A 19884-nucleotide genomic window follows, 5' to 3' on the forward strand; every position below is an offset into this window, starting at 1 on the left:
GCCTTGGGAGTAAACAGGGAACATAGAAAGCAGCGCAAGATATTGTGCTCTTCACCAGAACATAAAAGCCATTTCTTGTGATCATGTGTGTGTGGAATTTTGAAGAGTGCTTTTTGTGTCATTTTCTGGGCATTAGGCTTTCTGCAATGGAGACAGAATGAGATGGGATTGTTGGCAATTTGTACTGGTGGGAGAAAAGACAGAGCTCTTACTAACAAAATTCTCTCAGCAGCAGAGAAAAAAATGAGGGAAGAACATTTGTCCTCTCTTTATCACAGTGGAAAAGGTTAGGAACTGCACGGGGGAGTGGGACAAAGCGCCTGCAGGCGTGTTAATCCTACTTTAAAACTGATCCACTTCTTAAGCATTATAACTCTTGTTTATCTGAATTCTGCAGCATTCATTGCTTTCTGTTATGAGTCAGCCAGCTCTCTTCCTCAGAAGAAATGGAAGAACCAGGAGCTGCACCAATAGAATGCCCACAATACTTCCCACAGACCACTCCTGATTCTCCTGTGACATCCACTAATGCCTTTGCCAAGGAATTACAGGTCATGTACCAGGTGTTCCAGGAACAACTGGAGTGAGCAAAGCAAGCATATAAGGTGGTCATAAATAGACAATGGTAGGAAGGAGAAACTTGGAAGGTAGGAGATTTAGTCTGGTTTTCCACAAAATACCTTCAGAGACAAAAAAAAACCCTGCCATAAATTGGATGCCTGGTTCATCGGCCCTTACTGCATTTTACGACATATAAATCCAGTGGCATATTGCTTGGATCTGCCACAGATGATGCATATTCACCCTGTTTTTCACTGACTCCTACTAACCCCAGAAATGCCCCCACACCTGCTCTATATGTCTGCTCCACCTCCACCCCAGTACTGACGGAAGACCAAGAGGAATACAAAGTAGCTCCTAGACTCTCACTGACATCAGGGTCAACCGCAATGCCTTGTAGCATGAAAGGCTTACAAGTCTAAGGACAGTTCTTGGGAATCAGCAGAAAGTCTCCATGCCCTGATCTGGCATGAGGGTTCCACTGAGCTTATCCTAGAAAACCCTGTTAGGGCTCCTCAAGGGGGGATGAGATGAGTCAGTCAGCTGTCTCTTCCTCTGAGGATGAGGAGATGGAAGTACCAGGAGCTGCATCAATGAAATGCCTATCCGAGCAGTTGGATTTAGTCAGATCAGCAAAAGAAGCCTCAGGGGATGAGGGCTGCTCATTCCAACAAGGGACAAAAGGCCAGAAATCAGTTTGTCTTTCACTGCTGGGGTCTTCTCAGCTGACAGAGTATCAGGAAAGATTGACAGCTCAAGAGAGGAGAAGAAGTGTTAGCATGGCATCGATTGGCCCTAGCTTCTGATACAGAGTTGATGCAAGACCAAGGACTTGGTGAGTCAGAACACCTGGGTTTCATGCATGAGTCAGTTAAATAGGCTGATAAAAGGAAGTCACTTTTGTGGGAGCAATATTTCACTACCACTGCTCCATCCTCCAAATCTTTTGGTAAACAGAGCATTGTCTGTATTTTGCTATTAACCTTTGTTTTCCAGGGAGAGATCCTTGTATCCTGATACCCTTGAACTCCGGTCCCCCAATGCTTTGGATAGAACAGATGGCTTCAGACCTCTTTGTGGACTGGTTTGCTAAATCTCTTATTTAGTGTCTTACAATTACATTGTAATTGCCTCTGTGTCTCCTAGAACCTCCTGGGAAGTGTAAAAATGACATTTGATTTATTGCCATTACTTGTATGCATTCCCAAGCTTGTGCTGGCAAACACTAGGTGTGGCCTTAGACATGACACACTCTCTCTCTGCATCATCTCAGATGTCTGTACTGTATCATCCATTACTTTCTCTTTTCTTCTTTTCCACCTGCTAATCTCTATGTACTCCATCACTCAGAAATCCACTTTCCCCACTCTTTGTCCATACCACAGTAATATCCTCTATATTATCACAAATCTCTAAGTCTTTTCTTCATGAATTTTTCTTCATGTTTGTAATAAGCATCTGATGGATTATGTTTACAATTCAAATGATCAATTACATAACCTCCAAGACTTTTTAAAGATAAAAGACTTCATCGCTGTTTCCATTGACCTAATATGAGGACTAAATAATCCCTGATGTGCTAAAAATACAAAGTACAATGGGTTTTGTTGTCAATTGTTTTCACTATGTCCTACAAAGACCATAAACATCAGTAAGCATGCCTTACTGAACACAGTTCTTCTGTTTCTGGACAAATTAAATTCCAGAATAATAGTATATAAGAAATTGGTAAAATTTGCAGGATAATGAATAATTTTTTAAATTATATACATAAGTTCCATAATATAAACAAAGGACATGGCAAAAGAGACCATCTGGGGTCATTAAAGTGGTATAAATTTTGATGAAGCTTAAGTATGACAATAACAATTACTCACTGTCCAAGAAATGCATATGGAAACAGCAAAAACAGTAGATTTTTTTTAAAGATACAAAAACATTTGTGAATGAGTGGTATTCATCATAAGAAATGGAATAGTTTAAAATTCAAATTGTTCCGAACATTTTTCTGTTTTGCTGACACATTTTTTACCTTAATCACAGTGGTAGTTTCACAGGTTAATAATGATATTTATATTTCACTTAATCACCAAACTATGAGTTTATATATTGTTATATATAGTGTGCTTATCTCACTGATATCTACAACTGATTGATTTCTATTATTATTATTACAGAGATAAATAATTGAGGTGACCTTGGCTCTAACCCTATCAAATGAGAACTGTGCAATGCAATTATCTTGATACAGAGTTAGCACCTTTTAAACATATATTATTTGACACATTACACAAACTACATTTGATTGCATTTTCCTTCTTACCCCTCTCCTCACATAGCATACAAACAGTTGAATTAATTGACATAAGATAATGGACTTGTTAGAATTTCAATATATATATTATAGGTTGGGTTCCAGGGTGGATCTACTTTCCTCTGGAGCTCCCCAAAATATGGATTCTCGGAAGAGAACAATATGTGGTTTTGGAAGCTGCAGCTCAGGAGAAGAGCTGTAGAAATCACCCCATCTCCTCTTGTTTGAGCTCTTCTGCAAACCAAACCAAAGTTCTTACAACTGTGCTGATTGCCCAACAAGTGATACCATTTGGTTCTTTAGAGGCTTCAGTTCTTATTAGATGTTAAGGGTGGGGGTGGGAGCTCTGGGGACTACAGCCAAAAGGGACAGAGTGAGAGCCATGAACTCAATCCATTCATAGTTTGTTGGATCTATCACATACATTTTCTGAAGGGGGAAAAATTCAAGAACTCTTCAGTTAGTTTTTCATTCCACAGGAACCCGCAAAGCAGAGCTCAATGTATACAGCAATATTTTGATTCTGACCATAAGAAAGAGCCAGCTGTGCTCAGCTCTCATCCTCTTCTCATATATATCAACAGAAAAACATATTGTGCCCACAGACTGATTTTGCAAGACCATGAACACTGTCTATTTCATACTGACACCTTGTACTTACGTATCATAAACATTCAGCAGCCAATTGAGACACATATCAACACAGAGTGGAACGTTCACCAATTCTTTGTGCTTCTCTTCCATCCCACTGTAAATTGTAGTGAGACAGCTAACCACATCCTGAACACTGAGGAGCTGGTCATTTTGGTACAACTTGTGCTGTATGAAAGCTTCATTTGTTGCATTTAAGTCCAACAGGTCCACTGGCAAAGAGATAAAACAAAAAAATACAATAAATGGCATTTCACTTTGGTAAAGTTTTCTACCCAAACCCAACTCCAGAATGGGGATCAAAAAGTGTAGAAGTGCATGAAGTAAGGAAAAGGGAGGTGTTTCTGTAAATTAGAGGGTTACCTCCTACACTTGCAGAATGTAATAATGGATAAAATAAAATATAAAATATATCAACAGCTATTTTGTATTGCTTAGGTAATCTTAGAGGCCTGTGGTTGCTTAGATAATCTAGAAGAAGAGAAGGAGAGTTGGTTCTTATATGCCGCTTTTCCCTAGGGAGGCTCAAAGCGGCTTACAGTCGCCTTCCCATTCCTCTCCCCACAACAGACACCCTGTGGGGTGGGTGAGGCTGAGAGAGCTCTGATATCACTGCTCGGTCAGAACAGTTTTATCAGTGCTGTGGCGAGCCCAAGATCACCCAGCCAGTTGCATGTGGGGGAGCGCAGAATTGAACCTGGCGTGCCAGATTAGAAGTCCGCACTCCTAACCACACCAAACTGGCTCTCTAATACGACTGCTGCTGAGCTAGGGGTGTGCATTCAGGCCAACCTGAGTTGAAAATATACACAAAAAAATCCCAAATCAGTAATTCTGGGTATATTTTGGAATAGCAAAGATATGTGTGTGTTTTTTTTTGGGGGGGGAGGGGGACAGGGCTCACCTATTTTGAAGAAATCCTGGATATATTTGGGAATGACCAGGTACATCTGAAAAATAGCTGAAAGTTTGGAGCAGATTGTTCCCACCTCTCATCTGTTTGTTAGCCTTCTACTGCAGTGACCTTAGAGTTTAAATAGACTACAGAACAAAGCCTGAGGATCAGCTGTGCTGGTGGGGAGCAGATTATTCCCCACTGGCTCAGCTTTGGGCTGGCTTCTCCTGCAGCCTGGTTTAAAATAGGCTGCACAAGATTCCAGCCCCAGGATCAGTTGTGTTGGCAGGCAGCACATTCTCCCCCTGCCAGCTCAGCTTGGGGCTGGCTTCTTGCAGCCTGGTTTGCTCCCAACAGGTTTAGTTTCAGTCTGGCTTCTCCTGCAGCCCAGTTTAAACCAGGCTGCCCCTTTTTCCTTCTTTGGCATATTGGGCCTGAAAAAAATGCAGAACTTCCAAAAACATCCCGAATCTGAGATTGTATCGGGATCCAAGATTTTTCAAGACTCCTGAATTTTTTCATGTCCAATAGACCCAAATTAAAAAAATATCGTCAGTTAAAATAAATTTGCAAACTCTTAGAGGCGAGTCAGAGGATAATCAGGAATCAACATGCAGGAAAGACAAGGAAAAGCATGAAAACATGAAGCAGATATAGAAGGGACAAAGAAAAACAGATCAAAGGAGTGATAAATGGGTGCTGGAAGAAAGGTCTTGAGGAAAAGTGGCAGGTGACAGGGAACTGAGAAAGGAGGGAAGGCAAAGAAAGACAGGCTAAAAGTTAGAGGGAAGACTGAGACAATGAGTCCTTAGCCTGTGTTGCATAAGAGTTTCTTGTACAAAATGGTGAAATTATAGACCAGAAATCCAGTGATGTAGTTCTAATGGCAAATCAGTATTTGATCCTAATAACTAATCACACCAAATATTGTAATATACAATATTAACTTTTAATTAATAAATTAATATCGTAGATGAAATTGAAAGGGTACAGAGGAGAGCGATGAGGATGATCTGGGGCCAAGGGACCAAGCCCCATCCCCGACAGGTGTACTGTTTTATTTATTTACCCCCCAAAATATACTGTTTTATTTATACCGCTCCCACAGAGTGGTTATAGATAATGGATGGATTTACCACTGAGTGTGAACCTATAGCAAAAGATTGGAGCTTTGGAAAATAAGCAATGGAGATTGGCATGCTAGTTCTTTCTGCAGCTGGAATTAAATGAACATTTGGTCAAATACTGACACAACTCATGAGAAAGAACTCTCCTAAATTTTTCTAAAGGCATTATTGTTATGACTTGTCAGGCAAGTATAAAATTGCTTCAAGAACAAAAATATCTAAAATAGTACAGTTCTCATGGTAATCTAATTTATCATAAAGTGGAAATATAAAAGCTTAAAATAATATGTATAACTGAAACACAGTATTATGTACACAGTAACATATATTAGCAGTTCCCTCAAAATAACTTCTAGACTTTCTCTCTCCCGCTGCAGTGATTGAGGGGGTGTGCCTTTGCAGTAGGAACAACTTTATTGCCCATTCATGTTTCATGGCCTTTGCTCCGTTAGTAAAGACCGATAGGAGCTATTGATCCCTCTTCAAAACCCTTTTTAATTGAATAAAATAAAATTTTAAAGGGAAAGTAGCATGGGTTTTGTTTGGAAATGTTTTCTTGCACCCTTGACTTGCACCCTTTAGTATCTTAGAGTGCTTACAGTGCATGTAACAGCCTCTTACACAAATACCCAGCTAAATTACAAATACTGAACAAGGACCTTTTTCCTGTGAGCCTTCCACTTTCCCACTGATACATTACCTCTACTTTATTACTAATATCTTTGAAGTTACAATACAATACAATACCTTTATTGGCATAAAGCAGATTAGGAGGATATACAAAGATAGTCAAGATACATCGGACAGTTTAAGTTTAAAAACTGAGGACAGAAATTTAGCCATTTTTCATCACAAATGGCTGAAAATTTAGCAAAAGGTGAGTGATCTTGGGCACCCTTTTCACTGTATGAATCAATTCAGATAATCAACAAGTGTACTACAATGTCCTTGGGTTGGCAAGCTTCTTTCTCCCTTCTCCTTGCTTGCAAAAACTGAAGAGATTCTAGTTTTAAAAAAATCACAATTTGTCATGACTAAAGGTAAAGGTATCCCCTGTGCAAGCACCGAGTCATGTCTGACCCTTGGGGTGACGCCCTCTAGCGTTTTCATGGCAGACTCAATACGGGGTGGTTTGCCAGTGCCTTCCCCAGTCATTACCGTTTACCCCCCAGCAAGCTGGGTACTCATTTTACCGACCTCGGAAGGATGGAAGGCTGAGTCAACCTTGAGCCGGCTGCTGGGATCGAACTCCCAGCCTCATGGGCAAAGCTTTCAGACGGCTGCCTTACCACTCTGCGCCACAAGAGGCTCTTTTGTCATGACTAATAGGCACTTAAACTTATTTCTCTAGAACCAGAAACTGTATGTATCTTATGTATCTTAGGTATCTTTTATACATAAGAGAGTTGGTTGAAGCACTCATTTTGCTGGTTTAAGCACCTTCTGCCATGAGGTGGGGAAGGGAGACCATATGTAAGTGCAAAAGCTGGAGGGCTTCCATGATTTGTTTATGACACTTGAATTCAGCCTCTATTTTGAAAATTTAATCTTCCCTAACCATTTTTTTACAGGCAGAGTCAGTAATGCCATAATGGAAATAGGACTTGACAATTCTAGGATGAATGATGAATTGCTGTGAACCACTCATATGGTACCAATACACTAGACAGACACAGATCAACTGGTGGATAATGACAGCTATCACTGATACTGCTGCATTTGCAACAAGTAGAATATTATGCAGCCTACATCTGAGATTGTCATTCTATTTTTATGGAAGTATAAGGAGACTGATTTTGAGGAGTGTCATTCTATTTTTATGGAAGTATAAGGAGACTGATTTTGAAATCCTTATTACTGTATTAATCCCAAAGTAAAAATGAGAGCTCAGTAATACCAGAGGAGACTTTTTTTGGCTCTTCACTTAGACATATGCCGTGTACCTAACCTGGAAACAGTTGGTCTGCCTGGTCAAATATGAGGCTGATTGGTCACTATATTTGGAATAAGAAGGTATTACTCACATAGGATATCAGCAGTGATTCAGCTCTGTTGTTTCCATGGTCTAATTGATATTATTTGGTCAGACTTTGCATTGTATCACATGACTGCCTGTGTTATAGTCTTGCCGCCCAATCAAGTTAACTCTGTCCTTTCTGTGTATGTCATTCTCTGACTAAAACACTTGGAAATTTTCTGACTGAAAATATTCTAATACAATCCACTTCAGTGTGCTCACTCCCAGGTTTGCAATGTTTAAGCATTCAATCTGTACACCGCCCGTGGCGCCGCGGGCGCCACGGACTAAATAAAACAGTAAGGGGTTCTGGGGCGGGATGTGTCCGGGATGAGGAAGGGTCCGGATTGGACCCTTCCTCATGACAGACAACCGGAGGGACCAAACGGCAGGCGCGAAGCGCCTGCCGATTGGTCCCTCCGATTCCCAGCCCCAGCAACTGCGAGCCGCGCTCAGCGCGGCTCGCAGTTGCTCCCGGCCTGACGTGGTGAGAGGCGCGAAGCGTCTCTCACCGCGTCAGGCCGGCCCCAAGGAAGCCCCCGCCGCAAACACAACACAAGAATCCAGCCGCCGAGAAGCTGCAGAAAAAAAAAAAAACACCCCCGGAGGAGCCTTTCGCCGCTAGCGCGACGAGAGGCAGCAGAAAAAAAAACCCCTGTAGGAGCTCCAAGCCGCCGCGCCGACGAGAGGCAGCAGAAAAAAATTAACCCTGTAGGAGCCTTTCGCAGCTCCAAGCAGCAGAAAAAAAAAACCCTGTAGGAGCTCCAGCAGAAAAAAAAAAAACCCTGTAGGAGCCTTTCGCAGCTCCACGCAGCAGGAAAAAAAACCCTGTAGGAGCCTTTCGCAGATCCAAGCAGCAGAAAACAAAACCCTGAAGGAGCCTTTCCCAGCTCCAAGCAGCAGAAAAAAAAACCCCTGTAGGAGCTCCAAGCCGGCACGCCCACGAGAGCTAGCAGAAAAAAAAAACCCTGCAGGAGCCTTTCACAGCTCCAAGCAGCAGAAAAAAAAACCCTGTAGGAGCCTTTCGCAGCTCCAAGCAGCAGAAAAAAAAAACCCTGTAGGAGCCTTTCGCAGATCCAAGCAGCAGAAAACAAAACCCTGAAGGAGCCTTTCCCAGCTCCAAGCAGCAGGAAAAAAAACCCCTGTAGGAGCTCCAAGCCGGCACGCCCACGAGAGCTAGCAGAAAAAAAAAACCCTGCAGGAGCCTTTCACAGCTCCAAGCAGCAGAAAAAAAAACCCTGTAGGAGCCTTTCGCAGATCCAAGCAGCAGAAAACAAAACCCTGAAGGAGCCTTTCCCAGCTCCAAGCAGCAGGAAAAAAAACCCCTGTAGGAGCTCCAAGCCCACGAGAGCTAGCAGAAAAAAAAAACCCTGCAGGAGCCTTTCACAGCTCCAAGCAGCAGAAAAAAAAACCCTGTAGGAGCCTTTCGCAGATCCAAGCAGCAGAAAACAAAACCCTGTAGGAGCCTTTCCCAGCTCCAAGCAGCAGAAAAAAAAAACCCTGTAGGAGCCTTTCACAGCTCCACGCAGCAGGAAAAAAAAGCACCTCCTGGTGTCCCCTGGGTCCTAGCGCCCATTGCATTCCTGGTTGCAATGGGCTTTCTTGCTAGTTTCTCATAAAATTATGAGCCAACCTTGATTCATACTTCTCATGTTTCATATTTCTATTAGATGCATCAAAGAAATTTGGACTTGGCTTTTGCATTGGCTCTAACCAACAACTGAATGTCCTTTTTTCGTCTAGTTGCATCATTAAAGAACACTGTTAGTCATATTTGTCCTCAGATCTTCTCCAGTAGCTGACTGGGTGCCATCTGACCCGGGGGATTCCATCTCCGAGGTCTATATCTTTTTTGTTTTGGATCGAGTCATCATCGGGTTTTTGAGGTAAGAGTTGATCAGAAGTGGTTTGCAACTTCCTTCTCCTACACAGTACTAACCAAGGTTAGCTAAGTAGCACAGCAGTTGTCTACAGAAGATCCTCCACCAGTGCCACCTTACACTACTGTTGCTGCCCACCAGCTACCCTTATTCGCCTGCCACCATTGCCAGTGAAACTGTCTGTTCTCTTCTACTGATGTGGTCACTGATTCCTGACAGAGGTGAATGCATCTTAGTATGTTGTCTCAGCTGTGACCATTCCCGTTTAAGTGACTCTGTAAGGAGTTTAGACCCCCTTATGGTATTGTTCTCAGTTTCACTGACATGCACAAACCCCTTACCACAGTAGGATGTGTGTCCAAGAGGGTGATGATCATGTTTGATGAAAAGGAATACACAGTAGAAAATTATATATTTGGAAGATGGAAAGAAAATTTTAGTGGAGAGATGAAAAACAATTTGAGGTAGTTTCAAAACAAGATAACTGAGATTTCCATTTCAACATAAGCCGTAAAAATGCTATCTTGGGCACAGCTGAAGCTACTTTCAAATCTATGGTAGAGAAGAAAACAAAGAAATTGACTTCAAGTGGGTACACTCCTAGTATTATGGAACAAGAGAAAGAACCATTTCAACCTTCTGTCTCCTCTCCTCTACTGTAACCCCCTTGCCTTTTCCCTAAAATGAATATACCAGCTCTTTAGCCTTCCATCAGAGGGGAAGTGTTAGGACCAGTTTTGTTGCCCTTTAGTAGTTGTATGATGTCCATTTTAGAGATGGGGAAGCCAAATCTATATGTTGTTGTTGTTGTTGTTAGGTGCGAAGTCATGTCCGACCCATCGTGACCCCAAAAATCTATATACAGTTTTCCAAATGGAGCTGCATGAAAGATCTGAGGAAACTGAAGTATTAGCTGCTTTGTTTTCAACCCCTGCTAGAGCTGCACACTGAACTGTGATCCACAAGAGCCATTTCTTGGTCAGTTACCATGTGTACTGTCCCTCACCACTGGTGAGGGATTGGAATTTATATTAAACTTAATTTGCCATTTAACTCCCGCCCCCCCCCCCCATTTTTCCTATTAGAGCTCCATATAATCTGTTTGGATTCATTATGGTGAATTAGTTGGTACAATGTGCAAACTTGGCCACTTAATGGCTCATTGCAATCCAAATAATTTATGAACAAACTGAACAGCACCAGTCCTCAGTGAGATTCCTGGAAGGATATTGTTAGATCCCTCTGTTGTAAAAACTCTTTATTTAGCCTCTGCTTTCAGATGTTTAACCAGTTTTTAATCCACAGGAGTGTAATAGATGGCAATATGCTGACATATGTCCTTTAGTTAGTTCTTTCAGACTTGTGAGATCGCTGGTGTTAGAATTGTACCAGGCTTATTTATGTCTAGAACTATCCATCACATCAGGACACATTGTCATATGACTGCTAAGTTTTCTGAGGAGACTTTGGTGAAGCCATATGCTTTATAGAAATCAAATAAAATCAATGTTATCATTATCTTCTTAATTAACACTTTCAACAATCTCCAAAAGTTTGCTGAGGATCCCTTTGCAGAGGTCATGTTGATGCTTTCTTGGTAGGCCTTTTCCTCCTAGTACTTTATTTGTTTTTTTATTTATTTGATTTGTTTCCCGCCACTCCCTGACAGGCTCGTGGCGGGTAACAATAGTCTTAAAAACCCCATTAAAACTCCTACTAAAAAAACCTTAAAACTCCCATAAAACAAATATTCTACTCCCACCGCCACTACCGAGGCGATGAAGAAACAGAGGAGGAACGATGTACACTTCAAGCACCGGGGGGGAGGGGGGCAATAAATCTACCTGGTCGTCTCCAGCCTCAACCATAGACCTGGCAGAAGAGCTCTGTTTTGCAGGCCCTGTGGAGCATTGACAGATCCTGTAGGACCCGCAGCTCACCTGGGTGCTCATTCCACCAGGAAAGGGCCAGGACAGAAAAGGCCCTGGTCCTTGTTGAGGCTAAGCGCTTCCCTAGGGCCGGGAACAACCAATAGATTTTCCTCTGCAGAGCGTAAGACCCTGCGGGGGGGTATAGGGCAATAGGCAATCCCTCAGGTATGTGGGTCCCAACCCGCGTAAGGCCTTAAAGGTTAAAACCAAAACCTTGAACCGGATCCAGGCAGCAATTGACAACCAATGCAACTGCCTCAGCACAGGCTGGATATGGGCCCTCCAAGGTGTGCCAATTTGTCTACTGACTTGCCCTTTAATTTGCACTAATTGGCAGCACCTGTGCAATTAAGCATTTGTTTAAACATGGACTGGAGATAACTAGCTAGGCATAAAGGAGTAAAATTGCCTCAAGATAGCATAAAGCCGAGATATACGTCTTAATTGATATATTACTGTTAAATGGATTACAGGCATGTTAGCAAATGGATCTAGTTTGGTTTGTTTTATTTTGTACATTTCATGATATCTTGTTAATTATTATGAAAATATTTATATGTAGACTCTGCAGTGGCAATCATTGAAGAAGTATTTGAAAACGGGGAAAAATATACTTAGGAGCCCATTCTGATTGCCCAGAAATTATATGGTTTATATACCAAACAAGAGTGGCTGTAAGACTTATCATTTTGGCCTGCTGATTTAGTTTTTCTCTTATCTGTAACATTGGGAAATCAGCGGTGTAGTTCCTTTTCAGTGAGGACCCTAGCAGCTGCATTTTGCACTAGCTGAAGTTTCTGGATCAAGGACAAGGGTAGGCCCGCGTAGAGCGAGTTACAGAAATCTATTCTGGAGGTGACTGTCACATGGATCACTGTGGCTAAGTGATCGAGGGACAGGTAGGGCGCTAGTAGCTGAAGCCTGGCGACGATGGAAAAATGCCTGGCCAGCTACTCTCTTGACCTGCGCCTCCCTAGTCAGGGAGGTGTCAATGGTCACACCCAAATCCCTAGCCTGGGACACGATGGTAAGTTGCGCCCCTGCCAAGGTGGGTAAGTGCGCTTCCTGATCCCACCCTATAATTCTATACTTAACAAATTAATTAATACAACGGATTAAACTAACTGGCCTATAATTTCCTACATCCATTTTAACAGCTGTTATTCATTATTTTTCAATCCACTGATAAATCAGCCCGTTTCCATTTCTTTTTATGACTCCGTAGTGCCAAGTGAATATCATAAGCGTAATTCCTCTTAGGTACAGAAGTGGAAAGTTTAATGTTGGAAGTGTTGCATAATTCTACACAAACTTTGAAGTTTCTTATTTATTAGCTTTACCTCACTAGTTTAAGTAGATGGAAATAATAGTTTTTACACTTAACGTGCATTCTGCTGAAAAACATGTTGTTAACAGAAGCTCTGAAACTGTAACTTCAGAGATGTCTTGGCAGTTTCCCCCAAAAGGCCTTCACAGTTTGCCTTTGTTAAGCTGTGACAGCAATTTGTCACATCTAACAGATGACCCTCTATTCTAAGTGATTCAATCTGACACTTTTTCCTTAGTGTATTAGCCTTTCTGAAGTGCTATACAGACTGGCACCTTTATAAACTATCTGCATTTAAATTATAGGAAACCATTTTCCTTATATGAAAGTTACATTGGCTTAGATGGCATCTAAGAGATAGTTGTAGCAGATACATCCCATATTTATCTCCCTACCAACAATATAAAGTACCAACATTTTAGAGTTTTTAAAATTAGCTTTGCTTTCCTGCTAATTACATGCTGCGTAATATTTATTCTACCCTATGAGAAAGGACATGAGCCTCTTCTGGCGCAGAGTGGTAAGGCAGCAGACATGCAGTCTGAAGCTCTGCCCATGAGGCTGGGAGTTCAATCCCAGCAGCCGGCTCAAGGTTGAATCAGCCTTCCATCCTTCCAAGGTCGGTAAAATGAGTATCCAGCTTGCTGGGGGGTAAACGGTAATGACTGGGGAAGGCACTGGCAAACCGCCCCGTATTGAGTCTGCCATGAAAACGCTAGAGGGCATCACCCCAAGGGTCAGACATGACCCGGTGCTTGCACAGGGGATACCTTTACCTTTATGAGAAAGAACAATGAGCTAAAGTTTAGGGACACAAGGGGGGGGAATAAAATGTATTGGGTAGTTTGCTTTTAAAGTTGAAAAAAAGTCATGGTTTTGTAAAGATAATACGCTATTGAGTTATGATTTAAGTAGCTTTAGTTTCCATCTAATTGAACAGAGCTCTGTACTTCTTTTCTTTCCAATGGGTTTTTTCTTTCCAATGGGTTTAAAGGTTTAGAAAGACTGCATTTTTGTTGCAGAGGAATCATTTTAAAGAAGCAAGACACGAAGCTGAATCATTTGTAGTCATTCTGTACATTGGCAGTAGTAACCTAGAAATATCTGGATTGTCAACATGCAGACAACATGCAGAGTTTTCTGGGAAAACTGGACTAAAATTAAAAGTGATATTACTAATCTACTGAGCAGTGCCACTCCTTTCCTACTTTTTCTCCTCCAGCCAGTGCAGTGTTGTGCAGTAGACTTTCATCTGGAGACCAGTAGACTTTCATCTGGAGAACTGGATTTGATTCCCCACTCCTCCACATGAGATCTACTTGGTGCCCTTGAGTCAGTCACAGTTGTCTCAATACTCTCTTGACTTCTCCTACTTCACAAGGTGACTAGTGGGAGGAGAGGAAGGGAAGGCAATTATACATTGCTTAAATCAGTGTGAAGACAAACTGAGCTTACATTTGTTTCCCCAACACAAACAGCATGGGTTGAGAGAGGTGTCAAAGTCTGCCATAAATTGTCAAGCCTTCCATGGCAAGATGTTGATAACATCAAAGTGCCTGGTATCTCCCTGCCCTGTTCACACTAAAGTGATATTGGGCCAGATGGTCAGAACTACAGATCTTTTCTGTTGCCCAGCTAAGACACATCAAAGATGCTTTGCTAATTATAAATGGGAATGGTTTCTTAGGTGGGCAGCCTCATTGCAGATCCTGATTTCCATCCAAAAGGACTCTGTAAGTTTGCTTGGGTAAGGTACATAGAATCATAGAATCATAGAATCATAGAGTTGGAAGGGGCCATACAGGCCATCTAGTCCAACCCCCTGCTCAACGCAGGATCAGCCCTAAGCATCCTAAAGCATACAAGAAAAGTGTGTATCCAACCTTTGCTTGAAGACTGCCAGTGAGGGGGAGTTCACCACCTCCTTAGGCAGCCTATTCCACTGCTGAACTACTCTGACTGTGAAATTTTTTTTCTGATATCTAGCCTATATCGTTGTACTTGAAGTTTAAAGCCATTACTGCGTGTCCTCTCCTCTGCAGCCAACAGAAACTGCATCCTGCCCTCCTCCAAGTGACAACCTTTCAAATACTTAAAGAGGGCTATCATGTCCCCTCTCAACCTCCTTTTCTCCAGGCTGAACATTCCCAAGTCCCTCAACCTATCTTCATAGGGCTTGGTCCCTTGGCCCCAGATCATCCTCGTCGCTCTCCTCTGTACACTTTCAATTTTTTAAGAGAATTGAAACCACACTGAACCTCACCCATCTCCCAGCTATAGGATCAGTGTGTTTATTGGCTTTCTGCAGTTGGTGGGACCCACCAAGATTTGGAGGGGAATCCCCCAAACCTTCCTTAAAATCAAAATTTATACTTTCTCTAGAAATATTCATAGTATTGCCTACTATTTACATTCCAAAAGAAAATTATGTACAGATTTCTAAACCAGTTTTATATTTCAACAGTCTTCGTCCTGACAGCTAGCTTGATCATTTTTTGCAGAGTTTCAATGATCTATAATTTGCAAACTTCTGTAGAGGAAGGAGCTAACTAGAGGGAAGCTAGGCATGCTTAGTTCTAAATACCTGGTCTCATCCGAGAGACATTATCCAGTCCAGTGACAATGCTCAGTGCATCCCGTTGTTTTCTTCAACAGAACAGCTGAAAAGGAATTCTATGGGGAGGGGGGAGTGCTGCACTGTGGGACAAACTACAATGACAGTAGGATCTTGCCACTATGTCAACTAGAACTGGCAGGAATCCCTTCCATTCCCTTCCTTACATCAGTTCCAGAAGTTCAGCTCATTTCCCATGCCTTCTCCAGACACAGAAGATTTCACTAGTGAGTTTATAAAAAATCCTATTAATAATTTAATTCAACTACTGCCCCAAACAAAAACAACTTCAATATTAAGGGAAAAAATGATCCCCTGTAGCCAAAATCCTCTGGAATGCAACTACTTTCTCCCTAACAGTGCAGACTGTTATTGCCAAAGCAGATGACCTCAGCTATAGCTAAGGAACTGTGAAGGAACAAACTAGAGGCAGGGATCTCTAAATATCCTTGACCAAAAGGGTTGAAGATTACAGCTGAACCCGCAAGTATCTTTGCTTAATTACTCCCTAATCATAGTGAGTTGTGAAGGCCACCATGTGTAAAACTTATTAACACCATTTCTGGCAGCTTAAATATTTCAAGGATAAGAGTAGGGCCCTTTCTGCGTTCACAGTATACAGCTAATTATCACTGTATTCAACTCAGTATTCCCAGCATCCATTTTTTGAATCTGATTTTCCCTTTGGAACTGCAGAGTATGTGTTCTGAACCCAAATGAGAAAAAGGGGATATTGTCAGCGCACTGATTTCTTTTCTTTGTGTCACATACTTTGTCGCTCTCCTTGCGATTTCAAGAAGTACATCCTGCATGAAACTGACCGATAAGGACCTACCAGACTGCACAAAGTGAACAGCCTCTGAGAGGCAGCAAAAAGGGTGGGGGAGAATCCAACAGAATTACCTTTATCTTGGGAGCAAAGAATGGGGGGAAACCACTGCAGTAGCACTCTCAAAAAATCTGGAGAAATGGCAGAGAGAAAGCTAAGAGAATACTGAAGGGAGGAAAATCAATGCCGAATCAAAAATAAATCCAAAACACATGTGCAGGGAAAGTGGCTTGAAAAGCAGAATGAAAAAAAGAAACCCTGATAGAATGTAGACTGAAATCAAATGGAAACACTAGTGCATAAAAGCCCTAGGATTCCTTTGACCACGATGAATCAAAGAATAAGGGGGTAAATTTCCTATAAACTTCGATATTCCATGCCCTGGCTTCTACCATAGACCTGGTGTTATTAGACATCAGGAGGAGAGACAGAAGTTATATAATCTTAAATAAATAAATGTGCTGATGATACCTAACTATATTTTAACTAAGCCCATATATGTGATGCTTGTGTCCTAGACCACAAACAGATCTGGTGCCTTAAGAAGTATGCCACCCTTTGACCACCTGGGTGTGACTTGCTGTCATAGCCCTCTGCTGCCAATGGCAGTTGTCCCATTCTGGGGAATGACTGTTTTCTGCCATGCTGGGGTTCTGTACTATTTTATTTTGTTTTAATAGGGTATTATGGAAATTTTATGTTGTAATGAGCTGACATGCCAAGAGTGGCGGGTAAGAATATTACTACTACTACTACTACTACTACTACTACTACTACTACTACTACTATGAGTGGGTGGGAGAGCTGAAATTAAGTCCAGACCAGTAGAACGTATCTTCTTCATGTCTTAGAATGAATTCTTATTTGTCTTATTATATGAGCAGTCTTGATATGATTCTAGACATAATATTATTCTTTAAAATAATTTTTAAAAATATAAATGTACAAAAAAGGTTTAAAAAATCCCATGGTATAAGAAAAAGAAAAAAAGAAAAAAAAGAAGAAAAATATGTAATCAAATCCCATATAAAAATTGTTTTAATTTGTTACTATCTAATCTATATTCTCTTTCTTGCACCATTGGTTTTTATATCATTTTTGTATGGCTATTGTTGCAGCTCTTGATGCCTTTTCCCTTTAAAAACAAAGTCTTGGCAAATAATACATTTTTCCAGTGATGTTTAGACTTCTCTTTTTGGCTCATCTGATTAGGTCATGATAATCTATGCTTGTAATCTCTACTCTGGATTACTCTAATATGCCTTAAATAAAGCTATCCTCAAGGCCATGTCTGAAGCTTTCAGTAATGCAAAACATAATTGATTATTTGCTTACAAATTTGATCATAATGTCACTATAAGGAAGCAACTGTGGTGGCTGTCTAGTTGCTTCTGGGTTCAGTGCTGATTATTACCTATAAAAGCATTCATACATTTCTGATCACTGTATGTATACACAGCAATGACTGACCATTTCTTCATCAACATTAGGCTGATGAAGAATAATTCTCAGCACAACCAGTCTTTCTTCATGGCTACTTAGAACAGCCTCACTGATACTGTGTATTATATTCCTTTTTCTATTTAACTTTCTGGAAAGCTGTTAAAACCTGGCTATTTCAACATGTTTTCTGCTGATAGTCAATGGATTGAAAAAATACTTTAATACTGAGATGCTAGTAATTTCTAAACTTGTTGACTTATAAAACTGTAATGAAACAGACTGCTTAAACCATATGGAGTCTTCAGATGTTTTTACTTTGGTGGGGTTTAGTTTGTACAGATGACAAAGAGAAGGATTCAAAAACACATTTCATCACTTGCAGTATGAAATGGTGCAGTCCACTAACTGCTGCACCATGTGAGTGATAATAATTTATTGCTGACTTTAGCATCTTGACAATCATTTTTCTCTGTTTCCTCCTGAACTTTGGTTCTCAGAGGGGGAAAAGAAAGATTCCACTCTACATGTGTGCTTTCTGCCACTGCAGATATTAATTTACAGCAACAAAGCATGCCCAAAGCAGTTACAACTGAGGAATGAATGACTACTAGGCAAGTAGGAATCCATTTTTGAGAACAGCATGATCAGGGCCAGGTATTCTTTGTCTCCTTGTCCCAATCCCAATTACCTCACGGAGAAATTAACAAATGTTGACAAGCAAAACTTACGACACAATGCTTTTTGTAGTCTCCGGATTTTTATGGCTGTACGGTAAGCAGAGAAACGTACATTGTTCAAATCAGCTGAAATAAGGCAGAACATAAAATATTAGCATATGTCAAGGAAATATCATTCGACTGCTGGCATTTCAAAATGAAAGTAGATATAGGAAAGGAATGAGACAGCTTCAAAGTAAGTTTTCGATCAAAAATGGAATAGGTAATGACAACTCATTTAAATGCTTCCCATTCACACAGGCAGTACTCTTTGATAATCAGTTTCCATCCATCAGAAAGAAAGAAAAAACCCTGCAGTCACATTAAGAAATTAAAAATATTTAATTTCTGGGAATCATTTAAAACTCAATCAGAAAACAAATCTTATTAAATATGACTGGTTTCATTGCAGGAATGCCAGCTGAAATATATTCCAGACCTCAGAATTAGACACCAGTGTGTTTAATTTGAAAATTAATATTTGATTGCATGGGGATACAAGCTCCCATGTGCTGATTTCTGGGAGTAGGATGTGTGTATGTGCAGTTGTTAGAATATAATAATCACTATTCAATTTTTTTAAAAGCAAAACATTGTTTTAATGGTAAATCTCTTAAGAGATCATTTAAAATATTTATATCCTTATTTCCAGTACTGCAACATAAATATATAAAACACAGCCTAGATTTAAAACGAATACACAAAAACATATTAAACTAATTAATCCCGAAAACCACAACCTGCCTGTTATTATAAACTCTTGCAAATAAAGGGTTAAGTTAACTTTGGCCTCAAACAGTTGCCAAAAAAAATAAGGGCTTCTAAGCTACACAGCCTGGGCACCAACACTGGTTTCCAGATCAGAAACTTGTATGCTAACCTTAACTAATAATCCCAGACTATGGAAGAAGGCTGTTCCTGGCACCACAATCCTAAACTACTTAGTTCTTTACACATCAGTAATGCAACTCTGAATCGCTGACAGAAATAATCTCAACTTTAATTCCTTTAATTGAAACTGATTAGAGGTGTTTCTGTTATTGGTTACCATTTGGAGATCTAAGGACAGAAATAATTCTAAAAGCATCTCTAAATTGCAAACTTGATTCTTAAGGAAGATCACCATTTTCTTGGTTGGGCTCATCACCAGCTTGCCAATGTAGTTATGTCTGAATTTTCAGCTTACTAGGTCTCAACCAATCCATTACAAGTTCCAGGATGTTTTCAATCTGCACTGTTACAAGCGAATTAAATTAAAAGGACTAGAACTGAGCATCATCCATGCACAAATGACACATCTGGATGATCTTTTCTAATGTTTTAATGGACATATTACAGGGCATACAAGACAAAATGGAATTCTGAGTTTTAGGAGATCCCATTTGGCAGAGCATATGTCTCCAGAGGCCTTTCCACTTCTGCCATAATTGACTCAGTCACACGTAGGAAACCAGCACTTCCATTGAGTTCTTTTGTGCTTTCTGCACCTGGGAGGGAGTGGTGCCTTCACATCTACTCACACCTTAAATGCCCTCTCCCTCCCTCAGTCCTCCTTGAGCCTGCCTGTTAATGTGGGTAA

The 19884-nt window shown here is 40.9% G+C and overlaps 1 protein-coding gene across 8 annotated transcripts in view; it reads right to left on the minus strand.

Annotated features, from left to right (window-relative positions):
- UTRN (utrophin) overlaps nucleotides 1-19884 on the minus strand; it is a 503173-nt gene that overhangs the window by 57881 nt on the left and 425408 nt on the right. For all 8 annotated transcript variants that reach the window (XM_077350828.1, XM_077350839.1, XM_077350815.1 and 5 more), the window contains 2 exons: nucleotides 18318-18392; nucleotides 3537-3738 (listed from right to left, as the gene is read on the minus strand). In XM_077350828.1, coding sequence (XP_077206943.1) covers nucleotides 3537-3738; nucleotides 18318-18392 — 277 coding nt within the window. The remainder of the gene's footprint in view (nucleotides 1-3536; nucleotides 3739-18317; nucleotides 18393-19884) is intronic.

Source organism: Paroedura picta, chromosome 1 (assembly GCF_049243985.1).
Source record: "Paroedura picta isolate Pp20150507F chromosome 1, Ppicta_v3.0, whole genome shotgun sequence".
NCBI classification, from domain to species: Eukaryota; Metazoa; Chordata; class Lepidosauria; order Squamata; family Gekkonidae; genus Paroedura; species Paroedura picta.